This window comes from Sebastes umbrosus, chromosome 16, assembly GCF_015220745.1.
Source record: "Sebastes umbrosus isolate fSebUmb1 chromosome 16, fSebUmb1.pri, whole genome shotgun sequence".
Lineage (NCBI taxonomy): Eukaryota > Metazoa > Chordata > Actinopteri > Perciformes > Sebastidae > Sebastes > Sebastes umbrosus.
In genome coordinates this window covers 19,200,787-19,219,180 of record NC_051284.1, presented here as the reverse complement: position 1 = coordinate 19,219,180, position 18,394 = coordinate 19,200,787, and the positions used below count along the sequence as shown (strand labels likewise).

Here is an 18,394-nt window from a genome sequence, read left to right as displayed (position 1 = left end):
ATAAAGAACGCTGAGAAGAGAGACAGGAGGGGGATGTTAAAAGAATTGAGGAAGGAGAAGAAAGTTAAAGGATATCTTTGGTATTTTTCAACCTGGACTCTATTTTCCCATGTTTTTGTGTCTAAGTGACTAATGGGGACAACACTTTTTGAAATTTGTCCAGTATTGAGGGAGAACGCTGACGCTGCCAGCCGCTAAACCAGCTGTAATGTAATCATATGGGGCAACCTGGCATCGTCAGTTTACGTCCACTAAAAGTGCTTGTTTTTGCCACCGACGGGCTCAGATTGTTTTATAAGTATAGGAGCTAAGTCTATTACTTTAGATACTGAGGTGATTAGCCCTGGACTGACATGCTTTTCGCTGTTGATGTTACCTTTAGCTACAGGTTGTGCTGAACAAAACCGATCCTCAGGCCGCTCATTGGTTTTGGAGTAACAGTCCATTTATTCGAGATAGTGCAATAAAGAAGAAAATCCGGTTTCCATAACAACAAGCAAACAACACAACACAGCAAACATTTCACCGGTCAAAAACCCTTTGCCCTTCCGGGCTAAACCCTGAAGCCAACAACACACTTCCTACCTATATACCCTAGCTGGGTAAGGCAATTAACACAGTGCCACCTGGTGTTCCTAACAGTGAATTACGCCGCAACCTCAGTATATGTCAGCATCATTTTTTGGCTCCTACAATAAGTTTCTGACAACATTATAGAAAGGACCCTCCAGATTGCTGAAAAAAGGCGTCCTGTCGGCGGCTTCTTCGCCAATTCAGCATGTTTAATCGGCGGCGGAACCCGTCTGTGAGATAAATCACTCTGATTGGCTGTTCAGCTAAAGCGAATCAGTGCATAAGAAGAGAAATGTAAGTGAGGAAAGCAAGTCAAGAGGGCACACACAGCCGGCTATTCTCATCTGATCATTCCAATACAAGGATATTTTCACAGCATCATGGCCATCTGGAATGAAGCTACGTGGTGATGAGTGAGAGTGGTGTGAAAATGGTCGGCAAACGCTGCTTTGTTTCATGAACGTATCATAACAATCCGTATATCCGCCATCTTCTGTCTTCTGGTTTCCCTTTTTGAATGACGAATACAGACTACTGCGACCTGCTGGTAGGGAGAGTTATTTCATCTCACGCAGGCACAGAACGTACGTGGTAGTTGGCGGTCGGCTGTAGTCTCTGTGCTGTGTTCAAATGCAACTTGTCAGCCAAGACAAAGGCGCCGTGAGACAACGCAATAGTCGGCCTTCATCGCCGCTAGTTCTTTGATGTGGGCTCGGTGTGTCAGGGCCTTTAGAGACGAGATGGATGGATAGACTTGACAAAGAAAGAAAGACTGGGACACTTAAAGAAAGTGAGGCACGCCAGCTGGATGGATGGAGGGATGGTAGGACGACATAATTGGATTAGAGCAGAAAATTAAACGTATTTTCTTTGTGTCCTCCTCCAGCAAAGCAGTGATCCCAAGTGTTCTCGCTCTCTGATCTTCATCTCTGATAAAGCTGGTACAGCGAGACTCTACACATCCTAGAGAGGCCTTAACGGAATATATACAGCAGTGTCTGTTCAATGGGTACAAATGTAACATGTCCGTATGTGGGCTTTTTGTATGAGTATAAGTGGGCATGAATAACACACTGCATGATCGAATGATATGCACACAGGCGCATGGATTAAGGATGAGTATGGCTCACGATTCATATTGTAATCCGCTGCCCTGCATTCATGTTCATTGGCAAATAAATAACAGCATCAGGTGTGTGTGTGTGTGTGTGTGTGTGTGTGTGTGCGCCTTTGCGGTTGAGCAATCAGCGGCGCAGCTTGAGACCGTGACAGGACCGAAAGCTGTGGATGACATCATGCGTGTGTTGCTGGGCTTTTGAATCTTGGACTCGCTGACACATTCAGCAGGATGACTCAAACATACACAGACTGACGCACCAACTCGCGCACACACACACACACACACACACACACACACACACCACCACCACTAAAAATTTGACCCAGAAAGTGAGTTTTGCTCCGTCTCACCCTGTGTACGTCGTCTTCGAACACGGTTTCATGGACGCTGCACGCAAAGAGCGCCGTGGGGAGGTCGCTCAGATCCATCATCTCCTCCGCCATGCCGTCCTGGTCCGTCTCCCCAAACACCATGTCCTCTTCCTCCTCCTCATCCTCCTCGGGATCGCTGCTGTAGGCCTCGGAGCCGTTGCTCCACGCCTTGGAGCTCTCTCGCAGCATGTCGGAGCCTTTTAGGATGGCAGCTGACGGGCAGGTGGGGACCACAGAGGCTGGGAACTGGGGAGAGGGGAGGTGAAGAGATAAGGTGAATAATATACAGGCTGGATGTTTGTGGAAAAGCACACAGAGAATGAGGTGGTAGTGAGACACTCTGGTGCCTGAAGATTACAGGGTTGCACTTAAGTGTCAGTGTTGATACCACACAGGCAGATAAAAGAGAGAAACGGAGAGGGGAAAGGAGGAAGTAGTGACAGTTAAAGATGGCAAGAAGAGAGTAAGATGAACAGGACAAAAGATAAGGCAAACAAAAAATAAAAGACTCAGTATTCCTGATTAAAATATTCTGTCTGGTCATGGTTCAATTATGGTATGGTATACTGCTGGTGAATGAGAAAACAACTTGGTCCCAGTCCTAAATGTTTTATGAGCCATCTTTCACTTAGGGGTGTATACTTATACTTACTCCTTCATCACGATACAATATTATAGTGATTCTCAACGATACGATATTTGCTGATATCACAAAGTCTGCCACGATACGATTTTGATTCGATTCAATTCAGGGGCCTGCAATTGATATGAGACATCATATGCCCATTTAACACAATCAGTTACATTTATATCAAGTCACAAACAAACAACTAAAATATGATTTGACCATTTTATTACTGGGCTCTTCCATACATTTAAATTTTTTTATCTTTTTAATAAAAAGAATAAAAATAGACCCCCTGTTGTTCACTATAAAGTGCCACTATTTTCATGTTTTGTATCAGTGTTTTCACTTTGCATCGATATATTGGATCGATGATCATTAAATCGATATATCAATCCAGATCGACAAGATAAGATAATCCTTTATTAGTCCCACGACGGGGAAATTTGCAGTGTTACAGCAGCAAAGAGGACAGTGCAAACAACAAGAGGCATCAGTAAAAGCCAGAACAAGATATAATAAATAGCAAGTAAACAATAAAGATATTTTAATAAGTAAACAGTAAAAAAAAAACTAAATATAAAACAGATATAAATTATACACAAATAAAGTAATAAAAAAAAGGAGGAGGTACTGTGTTCCTTTTAGGGCTGCAATTAATGATGTTTTCATTTTGGATTAGTGATTATTTTCTTAATGAATTGCTTAAATGTTTAGTCCATAAAAAAAACTAAATAAAATAAAATAAAAAAAATTAATATATATATATATATATATATATATATATATTATACAAAGAATTGTGGACAAAAAAGAAGAAGAATTTTAATCGCTTGTGTTGTCCAACCAACAGTTCAAAATCCAAAGATATTCAGTTCTAACAATCCCATCTTTTCGGCAGATGAGATTTACATAATTAATTTGATTATTATCTTAGCAAAATATTACATACATAAAATGATATGGCTTAAAAGAATAACCTCCTTTTATATTTTTTAAAAAATACTGATTTTTAAAACACATTTGACCATGATTGATAACTTAAAATACAAAAACTATAAATGGGCAAAAAATATTAAATTGTTTAGACATTTCAAATTCACCAATTGTTTTTGGTTTATTTTTTTATTTTATTTGTATTCATCTTTTCCTTTCCTTACATTTTCTTTGTTGTATAATTTATTTTTTATACTGTAAAATATATTTGCAGAATTGTAATGAAAATCTGAACATGTTTATGAATGAATGAATGTGAAACTTCCAACATTGTACTGGGGGTATAGAGTGCCATCTAGTGGGACATTTAAACGACTGAAGGTTATCATTCATAATTTAATCACAATACCTGAAATGAATCTTAAAAATGATCTAAAAATAAATTTAGCAGAGATACAGTACTATGGATATTGATTATAGACCAAAAAAAAACTGTGTCACATTGTCATTCAATCTCGTGCACAAATAAGAGCACGAGCATGCAATGACATCAATAACATCACATGTCTGTCCACAGTAGAAATAAATGGCCGTGCAGGATCGTGACATCAACATTTGCATCGCGTGCACTCCCAAGGAAACCACCTGAATGTCACAGCTCGTGTGCAACAAATTGCTGCACGCGTGTTTAGCAACAAAGTAACTAATGAAAGCACTCTTGTTTCCGGTGCTAAATGGTGTTTTAAGCTCATATAAAGAGGGTGAATTCAAAGGAAAGTTAGCTCAGAGTGGTGGTGACGAGCTAACAGGTGAAGTTAATGCATTACTCACCTCACTAGTGTCAGTGAAAGCGGCCGAAACGACGCATTGCAAGCTGGACTAAAACAAAAAAAACAGGATTTTTTTCCAGGTGACTTTGTCAAACAGACTGAAGCTGCTCTGATGTGTCTCTTTTTTTTTTTTTTGAGGCTGAGCTGCTGTCTGTCAGTCAGACGCGTCGGTGTTTTGTTATTACTGGATTATTGGACACTATCTGATGCAGCCTACTCCAGCGTCAGGACCCCGGCAGGTGCGACCAATGAGAAGCCGGTGGAGGCTCCGAGCGACCAATCGGGCTGCAGCAGAGGAGGATGCTCCGCTTCAACCGAGCAGCACACAGAGAGAGAGCTCTGCTGCTGTAAAACTGCGCTTTAATATGATACACAAGGACGTCCTGGAGAGAGACAAAGCAGCCAGTCTGTGGTGGTGTCCATCAGCTGTCTCACACCCACTGTGTAAAGAGGTAAAGTCACACATCTCTGCAGACATCTCATGTTTCTAGATTACAGTTCTCTGATCCACCTGTTGCACACAGAAAACTTCAATTTTCAAGCAACCCAAACCCAAAATAGTGTCTTTTATTCTCTTTTTTGTCTCTTTATCCTGCTGCATAATATGCATGAGCATGCTCCTGACTAAAACCTTGAATGATTAGCTCAGACACCTCAGCTCTGCATGCATACCTGCCTGTCTGGCTGGTTGCTGTTGATTACAGCCTATATAATAGGCATCCTATAATATATTATAAAGCGATACTATAGGCTTCAGAAAACACACAGGCAAGCACTTTAAGTATTAACACTTATGTACAAACACACCACCTTACTTAACCCTATAATGTTTCAGTTGGAATATTATTGGAGTATTATACTGTAGGCCTACTATAGAAGATACATAGCCCAAGTATAATAATATAACAATACAAACACAACTGGGTATGACTGACACAGTATAACATGATTAAATAAATAATAAATAAATAGGAATAAGTAACAAGACATTGATAATAGTAGAAGTAAAAAGTTTTTCAATTGATTAAGACTAAATAAGGTGCCAGAGTGCATCAAAGCACCAAAATAGAGCTTGTTTATAAAATAAATTCACCCTTGTCCCCCCTACAGAGGTCCAGGCTTGTTTACTTGTATGGCTCAGCTCGTCCGAAATGTCGTCCATCATCTGTTGAGTATTAAACATCTGCATGATTGTATGGGTATTGAAATAAATGGATATGTAAGTAAGTAAGATAGTGTGTTTTATCTGCTGTAGAAATTCAGAATGTGTCTCTTTATCCTGCTGTATAATATGTATGAGCATCCTCCTGACTAAAACCTGAATGAGTATAGCTCACACACCTCAGCTCTGCATGCATACCTGCCTGTCTGGCTGGTTGCTGTTGATTCCAGCCTATAGGCATCCTATAATGTGTTATAAAACGATACTATAGGCTACAGATAACACAAGAAAGCACTTTAAGTATTAACACTATGTACAAACACACCACCTTACTTAACCCTATAATGTTCCAGTTGGAATATTATTGGAGTATTGTAGGCCTACTATAGAAGATCCATAGCCCAAGTATAATAATATAACAATACAAACACAACTGGGTATGACTGACACAGTATAACATGCTTAAAGAAATAATAAATAAATAGGAATAAGTAACAAGACATTGATAATAGTAGAAGTAAAAAGTTTTTCAATTGATTAAGACTAAATAAGGTGCCAGAGTGCATCAAAGCACCATAATAGAGCTTGTTTATAAAATAAATTCACCCTTGTCCCCCCTACAGAGGTCCAGGCTTGTTTACTTGTATGGCTCAGCTCGTCCGAAATGTCGTCCATCATCTGTTGAGTATTAAACATCTGCATGATTGTATGGGTATTGAAATAAATGGATATGTAAGTAAGTAAAATAGTGTGTTTTATCTGCTGTAGAAATTCAGAACGTGTCTCTTTATACTGCTGTATAATATGTATGAGCATCCTCCTGACTAAAACCTGAATGAGTATAGCTCACACACCTCAGCTCTGCATGCATACCTGCCTGTCTGGCTGGTTGCTGTTGATTCCAGCCTATAGGCATCCTATAATGTGTTATAAAGCGATACTATAGGCTACAGATAACACAAGAAAGCACTTTAAGTATTAACACTATGTACAAACACACCACCTTACTTAACCCTATAATGTTCCAGTTGGAATATTATTGGAGTATTATAGGCCTACTATAGAAGATGCATAGCCCAAGTATAATAATATAACAATAAAATCCCAACTAATTATGATTGACACAGTATAACATGCTTAAATAAATAATAAATAAATAGTAATAAGTCACAACAGATTGATGATAGTAGAAGTAAAACGTTTTTCAATTGATTAAGACATACACTTTGCATGTAAATAAGGTGCCAGAGTGCATCAAAGCATCAAAATAGAGCTTGTTTATAAAAGAAATTCACCCTTGACCCCCCTACAGAGGTCCAGGCTTGTTTACTTGAATGGCTCAGCTCGTCCGAAATGTTGTCTATCATCTGTTGAGTATTAAACATCTGCATGATTGTATGGGTATTGAAATAAATAGATATGAAAGTAAGTAAAATGTGTGCTACTGTAGGCTATGTATGGGCTATATAATGTTTTTTAAAAAATAAATAATTATGAGAGGGGTGCCCTTTTTCCCTCTTGAATGTAAAGTTGAATTTCAGTACTTAATGTTTTTTGCAATACTTCATTTTTAAGCAACATGAGGCGACAGGGTTTCAAAAAAGAAGACAGGTAGGTCAGTAGGATTTTTCACGCACCAAATTGCTGGATTATAGGATTATAATGACTCCACAAACACTGTTAAATGAATTAAAGTGTTGTTTTATGGCCACAGAATACATAATCATACCTTCCATAAACTTCTTAGACTGCAGTGGTGTGCAGTTTCTAAGGTCGTAGATCACCTCTCAAAGAGCTGGAGGTTTTCCTTCCAGTAGAATATCCTATGACGCAGTTTATGACTGTACTCTGATACTGCAGTGTGTTAGTCCAACATACTAGAAGAGTTCATTGTTAGGACATTTAAATAAGCAGTTATGACAGAGAAGCTATTATATCTAGTGAGTGACATCATCTCAACGCCAAACGTGTTGCAAACCTTGCACACCTTTCTGTAAATTGTGACCAGCCAAAAACACCAGAACTAGGTTACATTAAGTTTTAAGACACAAGATTGCATTTTATTTACAATGGGAAAAGTTTGACTTTTACAGCATCAGTTCAGGTTACATGACAGTTTTAATAACAAGACAGTTGGTTTTAAAGTGATGTAATGATGAGTTTATACACACAACAAACCACAGGCGATATAACCAAAACAAGTATGTGCTGAATACTGTGGAAAGGCTCTCTGCGTTATTAACACTGTAGAAATGAATTGCCACATATGTAGAGGTGGAGTGTATCCAATGTATGCATGCATTCATTCATTATGGAGTATTTAATCTAGGGCTGCACAATTATGGCCTACTGCAGTTTTCAAAAAGAGGAATGAGGAGGAAATCACAATATTAAAATGAATACTGTGGTGCTGCAGAGATCTCCTGGCTTAAACATCATAATCTACGACTTTGTTTGGTACAGATCGCTGCAAAAATCACACCATGATCATTTTAATGTTTTTCAATGAAAATGAGAATAATGATGTAAAAATGATCATTCCCTCTAATATTGGCAATCATATCGCAATATCAGTGCAAATAATCACAATTAGATATTTTTACAAAATCGCGCAGCCCTAATTTAATTTAATTTAATCATAAAACGCTTATTTGCTTATTGCTGGATTATCTTTCAGCGCGTAAAATTGTGATGGGACAGGTACATTTTAAAAAACATTGTGCCACAACAACATGGTCATTTTTCAACATTAACTGCATACTTTTGGTTTTATTTCTTGATTTGTTTTGTCATCAGAAACTTCATCAAACAAACAAGGCATCAGATTAAAGAGGCCAAAAACTAAATTTAGACATATTCTTTCTACAGTAGATTTTTCATACTTCACAGTGCACATTTAAATAGATTATCAGTTATTTCAAATGTAATTCACTTCCCTTCTATTTAGAGTCATCCAAAGTGCAGATTACAGTTGCCTTTTTATAACTGAACTGCTACATGATGCTTCACTCACTTAAATGGGTTATGTACCACCTTACAGTAATGTATCAAGTGTACAGCTGCTTTTTAAGGCACACTAAAAGTTAACTTGAAAATTAATAAATACATTACAATAAATTAGAAGACTTGCCCGCACTGTTTGGTCACATCAAGAAAAGTATAATACAATGAATTCCCAAGAACAAGAGGCAAAATTGTGGAGTGAAAACCGCTCCTATAAGAGAGAGAGTTAGAGGCAGATACTCAAAGTCAAAAAGTTCGTTGGCAAGTCTGTAGCTACATTATATAACTTTGAAGACAGTTGAGGAGTACTTCACAATCCTCAATGGAAGAACAGATCCCTGTATGTTCCAATTAACGAGCGAAAAAATTGCTTAACGGTCATGGAAGTGAGTCCTGACACAGGGTGAAGGCAGTACTCTTCAAGGCACAACACCAACACCACCTCTGCTGTCACATTAAGCCATGTTTGTGAATCCACTACAGCATCCAGCAGCTTTGGGTTTCTTCCGTTCATTTTTTGGAATGAATACAGCTGACATCTTCTCAAAAATGGTTTTGGTTTAGAGATTTCAGAAAGGAAAGCATGTGAAGAGGAGTGTAAGGCCGAGTAAAACACCCAGTGAACCCCCCCTACTGGGCTGGAGGTGGTCTTGTGTATATGTGACAAGAACTGAACCCATCTTGGCCTTTTCAAGGTCCTGGAATGTTTGTTTATGGTCGAATGGATGAAAATATATGAATAAAAAATACTTGGTTTTAATCTCCCTTTAGGTCAGACAGGCCATGAGATGCATAGGTGGATCTGGAGACGACTGGAGATTGTCTCAGGTTAACTGGTAGAGGAGCAGGAGCCACTCCGTCGTTGTTGACCAGAGCTCCATAGGAGAAGGAACCATTGGAGTCCGGCTGGACAACCAGGCCCTTGTCATGAATAGTTGGGACACCTGATGATGGAAAGGACAGGTAGGATAAGGTCCAAGTCAGGAAATGCGAGTTAAAATGATGCAACGCAAAATAGTGTATTCATATTTAGTGTTTAAAAGTAGACCATGAAAGTTTAAAACTTTAAAAATGAATCATTCAGATCAGTCTTGTTTATTGTAGCCACACTTTTTCATTTGATTTACATAAGATGGGTAAAAATCTTTAACCCCAAGAGACCCACATAGACCAGTTTTAGTCTTTTTTAGGGGGATACAGGGGAGGCAGCTGGTCAACAGTATATGTCACATAGAAGTGGTTTACAGCATCTGAAAGCACAAGTTGTTCAAGTCATAAATCAGAAATAAACATGCATGATGAATTAAAATTAATTGTAAAAGTGTATAAGGGCTACGAACATTATGATAGAAGTATATGATGGCTATTCCCATGCTATTATGTCTCATAAGTTGTTGCAGCAATTTTTGAGTTGATACCATTTGTTACACAGATTTGGTGCTAAATTTAACCATATTTTACCACTCGAGATTTGATGAAAATGATCAATAATCCCTCCAAAATACCACATTAAGACACCAAGACCTTGAGGAACACCATAGAAAAAGCCATGCTGTGATTTGGTGTCAAGAACTTTTGACATTTTGAGATTTCTCTGCGATTAGATGGCGAGCACTTCTGTTCTAGAAACCGCTCAAACCCCCTCATTGTCAATCTACCTAGGAAAGCCATCCATCCTCTGAATTCCCTAGGTCTCTAGTTTGTGGCTGTAAAGTTTCATGAGGCTGTGATTATCCTAGAGGTCACCACAGGTCATTTTATACAGTGAGGTCAAATTTAATAAAATGGTCTCACTATATGAAATGGCTACTATGGGGACTGAGAACTGAGAAGAACTGAGCCCTCTATAGCCTCTTAAAAACAGTACTGTCAACCCCGTGGCTCTAACTAAATAGATACAATTTTCAGTATTTACTGTATGTAAAGTTTATACAAACCATTAGCCACATCCATAGTGACATAGGGCTCAAAGGTCTTGGCCTTTTTCCTGTTTCTGGTGATGAGAAAGACCCCAAGGAAACAGAATGCAGATCTGTACGAAGCACAAAATATTGGTACAATATTTCAATATAAGTCTTCACATATTCACTTCAAATGTCTGTTTTCTAGGTTTATTAGTGTTTGGCTGTGGCATTACAAATAATGTCACAGGCCTTTTTCACAGCAGACATTTTGACTTGTAGAAAGTAAAGCACAGGTGTGTGACTAATAACATCCACGATGGCTCTGTCCTATTCACGTGTCCCAGTGAGCCATGACAGTGAGTCAGCATGCACAATTCCAGGACACTGAAACTGAAGTAGCAGTTAGCAGCTATTATTGTTTTTACTATTTAAACATGTGTTTTTCCTACTGTGTCAAGTCAAAATGTCTGTCAGAAAGGCCTATGATGGAGGATCACTCACCCCAACAAAAACATGCAGATGTGAAGGACGTCTTCATTCTTGAACTCTACGTAAAACACAGCGCCTGAAAACCAGAAAAGAAGACATCCTTGATGACTGATGAGCAGAGATTTCCAACTCTGCTAATCAGGCTCCTGAGCACTGCTCTTTTTCTATTATGCCAGGCGGTGATTTGCATACATTGGTCAATACAGGTCCGATTGAAAACTACCTGTCAACAGTAAATTAGCAGAAAAGAATCACATAACAAACTCACCAGCTATGATGGCTAAAACGGTGGAGAGGATGTAGTTGACACTGGCAATCAGAGAGGAGTCATACAGCTGACAAGCTTGGGAGAGGAATCTAAAAAGGCAACAACACACAAAAAAATGGTAAATAACGACCATTTAAAAAAACTTAGAGGCCATGACTTAGTTTTGTTCACCCGTAGAGAATAAAAACTAAAAATAGCAAGCCAAATAATGTAATTATTAATTAATGTAATTCTTTACCATCCCGACCTACTGACCACCGTCACTCACCTGGCCTGGAAGACCACTGAAGCCACCATGCACACAAGCATAACACTGAAGATCGGGTAGTCCAGCTGCATGGAGCCCTCGATGCTCAGAACCAACATGCCTGACACCGCCTTCACCGTGATGACTGTGATTGAGCCTGTGCACCACAGTAAAAAAAAAAGAAAAAAAACACAGTTAAATACTGCAAAAACAAGAGACAAAAAATTGTTTCACAACAGCATAGGTGCATTTTGAACATTAAAAACGTGTATTCTAATAAAGTATGGTAATAGCTTGACTTCATAGACGGTATGAAATTGACTGGCTTTAATGCCGGAGACTCACCCAGCAGCGCGACCAGCATCAGAATAATAACGAGGTAGTTAGCTCTGCGCTGTTTGTAGAAGTATAAAAGCAGGCAGAACGTGATGATCTCCAGGAGCTGTCAATAAGGGTAATAGCAACAATAAACACCAAATTAATATCAAAACAGGAAGCACTGCAGTCGTTGCCAGATTACAGCCAGAGTTGAGAAGACTGTGTGCAATGCAAGTTTGTGGAACGTCATTTGTAGAACTACAAATGACAAATGACAAACTACCTTTTACAAATGTATTTATGAATTTATTCTTTAATTATTTATGTATTTTGCATTCAGTTCAGTTTGCATTTTTATTCATATTTGCATTCATTTTTTTTTATTATTTTTATATTTATTTTTAAATATATGTATTATTTATGGCGGCAATTATTTATTTATATATTCCTGCACGATATTCCCTTAAATAAATAAAAGGGAAAATTAAACAGAATAGCAAATAAATAAGGGAATTAATCCAAAGATAGATAAATAAAATTTTACAAATTAAAACAGAAATATTAATTAATGTCACATTTTATCAATTAATTAATAGCTACATTTATTGTTAATAATATTTTTGCTACATTTAATGACATTTATTTATTTATAGAGCCATTTATTTATTTATTTTTTATTTTATTTGGCTGGTTCTGTCCTCCATACCTTGTGCTTCTGAACATCAGTAAATTAAAATATATCTTACCAGATACAAGAGAACGGGCAATCCAACAACGTGCGTCACAATGTTCTCAGCTTTGAGTTTTTCATGAGAGTTTGGTCCAAATGCTACAAAGAGGAATGTTCCTCCTATGGTCAGGATACAGCCCAGGAAGGACAGCCCATAGCGCTCTGAAATAAAACACAGTATAAAAATGACATGCATTCAGTTCCAGTGAAGTAGGAAACATGTTAGGATGTTTAGTATAACATGATATAGTAGAAAGACTATTAGACAGCACAGTGAAACTCAACTACTTTTTTTACAATTTCACTTTTATGAGGTCTTAAAATATAACAACAAAATATGGCCTGTACATGAACAAACTTTTTCATTATACTGTAGCAGCTGACTGAGCAGGCAGTATGTAGTTTGTCAAGTTTGGCACGAGTCTGATTAAATATTTGCATACAATGGCACAAATTCCATATTTGCATGTGAGTGTCTTCAGTTACAGGCCTATGCTCAACTTACTTGCAAAGTCCTTTGGCTTCGATTTCTCGCGCAGAAAAATAAGCCCCAAAATTGAGCTTGCTGAAAACAAAAAGAAAAAAGCAGGACGTTAACACAAATGTTCCTTTGACCTTGTTTTCACAATCATATTAGTGATTATCTCCAAACATCTACTACTAAAACATAAGAGAACAAATACTCACTGAGGACAGACACAGCGTTTAGAGGTGCTATGAGGGCGAGGGGGGCGAAGGCGTAAGAAATAAAGTTTGCTCCCTCCCCAAGACACGTCAGTACAAACCCAAACCACCAGGTTTTGGTGAGGTAGAAAGCACGCGGGTCCTTGGTTCCTGCCAAATTCACATGGCTGAATTTCTGTGAGTGAAAGGTGAGCAGTTAACACAGTGTCACATGGGTAAACACAGAGTCAACTGCAGTATACTTTGCTTACACAAAGCAAACAAATAGAGTAGACCAACCAAACAATGGAGGCAAAATTGGTTTGCAGAAGAGATATTATTATGTTGACACAAGAGGACATGATGCACAGAAATTAGAGACAAAGAACTATTCCATATAGGAGACATAATAACTTTACTTTTAAAGGGACTGTTTGTAACTTTTTACAGGCAGTTTTTGTGGAGGACAGAGGTGTCTGTACCTGAATATTTAAGGAGATGCTGACAAGCACATTTCCAAAAATGGCAAGTAAAGTCCCAATGAGATTATCCTAAAGAAGAAAGACAGAAACATGTATTAATTTAAGTTGTTAGACAAAATTATACGTACAAACTACACATACAACTTCTTATACTTAGTAAAAAAACATTATTTCACGTTGCTATGTAACATTATTTCCATTCCATCGGCATCTACGTTAACTGTTAAGTACTATAAATTTGTGGTATCTTTCAAGATTCAAGAGTTTTATTTGCCATTTGCACCTATAAATACATTGGAATTCTGAGCAGCTTTAAGAAAAGAAAAAAGTTAGAACAGGCACAAGGTAATTACAGTACAAAATAAGTAGCACATTCAACTCAACACAATAAATAATTAAAATATATAAAACGCCCTCAGTGTAGTCAATAAATAAACTAAACTACCCTCTGCATAGGAACGATACCCACAGCCGACAAATATACAGTAAATAAATAAATACTTCCAAAACTGAATAAAAAAAATATACAAAAATAAATAAATAAATAAATCCATTTAAAAATGTATAAAAAATAAATACACAAATAAATAAATAATTAAAATATAAAACGCCCCTCAGTGTAGTCAATAAATAAACTAAACTACCCTCTGCATAGGCACGATACCCTCAGAATACAAATATACAGTATATATATATGCTCCATGACCATGTTAAAAGAACTTGTAGCTCTCATAAAAATATTTAAAAAAGAAATAATTAAGATAAGAAAAAAAGTAGAAAATGCACAAGGTAATTACAGTACAAAATAAGTAGCACATTCAACTCAACACAATAAATAAATACATTATTAAAACATAAAGCACCCTCAGTGTAGTCAATAAATAAACTAAACTACCCTCTGCATAGGAACGATACCCACAGCATACAAATATACAGTAAATAAATAAATACTTCCAAAACTGAATACAAAATAAATGCTAAATAAATGCAAAAAAATAAAATAAAATAAAATAAATACATATAAAAATGTATAAAAAATAAATACACAAATAAATTATTAAAATATAAAACGCCCTCAGTGTAGTCAATAAATAAACTAAACTACCCTCTGCATAGGAACGATACCCACAGCCGACAAATATACAGTAAATAAATAAATACTTCCAAAACTGAATACAAAATAAATTCTAAATAAATGCAAAAAAATAAAATAAAATAAATACATATAAAAATGTATAAAAAATAAATACACAAATAAATTATTAAAATATAAAACGCCCTCAGTGTAGTCAATAAATAAACTAAACTACCCTCTGCATAGGAACGATACCCCCAGCATACAAATATACAGTAAATAAATAAATACTTCCAAAACTGAATACAAAATAAATGCTAAATAAATGCAAAAAAATAAAATAAAATAAATACATATAAAAATGTATAAAAAATAAATACACAAATAAATTATTAAAATATAAAACGCCCTCAGTGTAGTCAATAAATAAACTAAACTACCCTCTGCATAGGAACGATACCCACAGCATACAAATATACAGTAAATAAATAAATACTTCCAAAACTGAATACAAAATAAATGCTAAATAAATGCAAAAAAATAAAATAAAATAAATACATATAAAAATGTATAAAAAATAAATACACAAATAAATTATTAAAATATAAAACGCCCTCAGTGTAGTCAATAAATAAACTAAACTACCCTCTGCATAGGAACGATACCCCCAGCATACAAATATACAGTAAATAAATAAATACTTCCAAAACTGAATACAAAATAAATGCTAAATAAATGCAAAAAAATAAAATAAAATAAATACATATAAAAATGTATAAAAAATAAATACACAAATAAATTATTAAAATATAAAACGCCCTCAGTGTAGTCAATAAATAAACTAAACTACCCTCTGCATAGGAACGATACCCACAGCATACAAATATACAGTAAATAAATAAATACTTCCAAAACTGAATACAAAATAAATGCTAAATAAATGCAAAAAAATAAAATAAAATAAAATAAATACATATAAAAATGTATAAAAAATAAATACACAAATAAATTATTAAAATATAAAACGCCCTCAGTGTAGTCAATAAATAAACTAAACTACCCTCTGCATAGGAACGATACCCACAGCATACAAATATACAGTATATATATATATATATATATATATATATATATATAAACATATAAACTATAGTTTAGTTACAGTCCATATATATATATATACAGTCCATTCAGTTCAGGTGTATTGTGTGTGTCAACAATGGTATGGAGGTGAGGGGTATTTGTGTTCCTCTTTAATGTCCTTCAAAGTATTTGCTCCAATATGAAGTTTTAGACGTGAAAAGACACAGAATTCAGATACATAAAACATCCATTCAAGTGTTTAACACCTGCCACGGGAAGACAAAGTGAAACTAAAGTCATTAACAGATGTTAAACAAAGTAAAGTGCCGTATGTCAGACAAAGTGTCTCACCGTGTAGGAGCCTCTGATGAAATCCATCCTGTTCACCTTCACTGGCTACTTATTAATCATCAGCAGTAGTCACACATTCAAATACCTGATGTTTCATCTTGTCGCTGTGACATTGTGTGTTTACCACTCATCTGTTTTGGTGTTTATCTGGCTTTAAGTCGAGGAAGACACCATCTTTAGGACGAGGAGCATCAAACATCCGGGTTTGATTCGTTTCAAGCTACGCCTTGACGCATGACGCACGACGCACGACGCTCTTACGCATGAATGACGTCACCGTTGATAGAGAGGGTGATTTATTTATTTCAATTAGATAGATAGATAGATAGATAGATAGATAGATAGATAGATAGATAGTAACTTTATTGATCCCGAAGGAAATTCAAGTTTCCAGCATCACTGTGTGTCATTAGCCAGACACCTGGGATATATCCAAATCTAATTATTATTATTATTATGGCACCCAGGCAAAAACATTATTTTACATGCACTGGTCAATTTTTAGATTTTTTTGCTTCCATAACATGTCTTCTTTCAGACTGATGGAAAGAAAACCTCAAAAATACACATCTAGGTGTTTATTTTACCACACTTTGTCTATTTGTATCTGTAAATTTCTCCTAAATTCACCAAAAGTTGACATTAGATAATGCCTCATATGCATATTTAAACATACAATTTCAGAAAACTTGTAATTCAAGAAATAATTTTCCTAATGTAAGTAATCAACTGGAGAAGTTATTTATTAGTTCAAAATGTTTACCCTATTCACCTGCAGTGCAAAATGTATGTAAATTTACAATACATATCTTTAAAGGTCGTTTTCTCAAAATGAGTTTTTTCTCATACTACGAGTCAGAAATCTCCACATAGGTAGCGCTTACATACACCAAACTTTCCAGTTTCATTCCTATCTATATTCTGAAGGTTTTTACAGAGGGGCTTGTTCATATATTTTCATAGCCTGATTTATAGAACATTTTATTCCTAAAAACATGGAGGAAATGGATTTTTTTTATGGCTGTTGACAGTATTTTCTGATTTATGGAGTGATAAAAAGATATATTCCCTCTGTAAAAACCTTTGACTCTAATATGTCAAAAAAATTAAATAAGAATTTTGAACCTGGCTTTATCCAATGTTCAGATTTCTGTTCTTGAAATGTATGTAAATGTGCATATATTTCATAAGATAATGCTTCATTTGCGTATTTAAACATCAAATTTCAGAAAACTTGTAATACAAAAAACTATTGCCTTAATGTAAGTAATCAACTGGGGAAGTGTCTTGGTGATATCTATTCGTTAAAATCTTTACCCTAGTCACCTGGGGTTTTGTCCCCTTAAGCCATTTATATCCAGTACAACCAGACTACGTGTTCCTGAATTATGTAACACGTAGAATGATTATTCATCTGTAAAATAATATTTATCTGAATGTATGAATGAAAAGAACAATAATGATTATGTCACCATAGCATCATAAAGTATTATAATCCTGACTAACACTGATGGTATGTTTCCTCTTTTGTGTCATTGCTGCAGTGAAGGAGGGACACGGTACAGTAACAGTACAGCACGTCAGCAACAGTGTTTCTATAACAGGAGCTGTGACACAAACAAAGGTAGGGCAATGAAGGGTGTTAGCTATTATGGGTGTAGAGGATGTTTTTTTTCTTCTTCATATTGTTAAAGCAGATATAAATCACAGGCAGCTGATCCGTCATTGTTTCCACTTGCAATATTGGCAAGAAATATGGCAAAGTACAGTAGCTCTGAAACACCAGTGAGCAGTGTTTTAAGTTTTCCATGTATAACTGTTTTTTTTAATAGGCAAGATTGAACTTAAACTAAAGCTGGCACCTTAAAGATGTGTATTACATGTGTAATAGTCAAGTCTCAGATGTTAACTTGATAACATGAGCTTTATATGAGGCAAAATTAGCTCTTTTTGACACAAACTCTGAAATAGCATTCAACCTTCACATTTCATTTGCTTACCAGCAGAGGGAGTGAAACACCACAACTTTTTGCTCAAATTCCCCATTGTCATTTGATGTTTGATTGACATTTCAATTCCGCTCTTTGCCTGCAACAATCTGACACTGTCAATACCTGAATGAGCCATTTGAATGTGGTATGAGAAATGAAATATGTGTTTTTGG

At 36.0% G+C, this 18,394-nt stretch overlaps 2 protein-coding genes across 4 annotated transcripts in view; both read right to left on the bottom strand.

The window, feature by feature from the left end:
- Positions 1 to 4,780, bottom strand: part of rcan3 (regulator of calcineurin 3) — a 53,484-nt gene extending 48,704 nt beyond the window's left edge. The window contains exons 1-2 of the mRNA XM_037746835.1: positions 4,457 to 4,780; positions 2,044 to 2,310 (exon numbers count right to left, since the gene is read on the bottom strand). Coding sequence (XP_037602763.1) covers positions 2,044 to 2,253 — 210 coding nt within the window. The 5' untranslated portion in view covers positions 2,254 to 2,310; positions 4,457 to 4,780. The remainder of the gene's footprint in view (positions 1 to 2,043; positions 2,311 to 4,456) is intronic.
- Positions 4,781 to 7,650: 2,870 nt separating this feature from the next.
- Positions 7,651 to 16,480, bottom strand: nipal3 (NIPA like domain containing 3). Of its 3 annotated transcripts, XM_037747178.1 has the most exons (12): positions 16,231 to 16,480; positions 13,722 to 13,790; positions 13,264 to 13,435; positions 13,082 to 13,141; positions 12,593 to 12,738; positions 11,874 to 11,970; positions 11,550 to 11,685; positions 11,282 to 11,370; positions 11,026 to 11,089; positions 10,558 to 10,652; positions 9,748 to 9,870; positions 9,444 to 9,564 (listed from the first exon to the last, which is right to left on the bottom strand). In XM_037747178.1, exons 1-11 carry the CDS (start codon positions 16,255 to 16,257, stop codon positions 9,797 to 9,799), a joined length of 1,029 nt encoding a protein of 342 aa, XP_037603106.1. In that variant the 5' UTR covers positions 16,258 to 16,480; the 3' UTR covers positions 9,444 to 9,564; positions 9,748 to 9,796. The 3 variants fall into 3 exon arrangements, with proteins under 3 accessions (XP_037603104.1, XP_037603106.1, XP_037603105.1); XM_037747176.1 differs by lacking the exon at positions 9,748 to 9,870 and having other exon boundaries at positions 7,651 to 9,564; positions 16,231 to 16,479; XM_037747177.1 differs by lacking the exon at positions 9,444 to 9,564 and having other exon boundaries at positions 9,682 to 9,870.
- Positions 16,481 to 18,394: the final 1,914 nt, after the last annotated feature.

Coding starts and splice junctions, on each gene's coding strand:
- nipal3 (XM_037747176.1), bottom strand. CDS start 16,257: ATGGATTTCATCAGAGGCTCCTACACG. Junction 12,739..13,081: donor GAAGCCAAAGGACTTTGCAA/GTAAGTTGAGCA, acceptor GTTTTATTTCAG/AGCGCTATGGGCTGTCCTTC. Junction 10,653..11,025: donor ATCTGCATGTTTTTGTTGGG/GTGAGTGATCCT, acceptor TGCTTCGTACAG/ATCTGCATTCTGTTTCCTTG.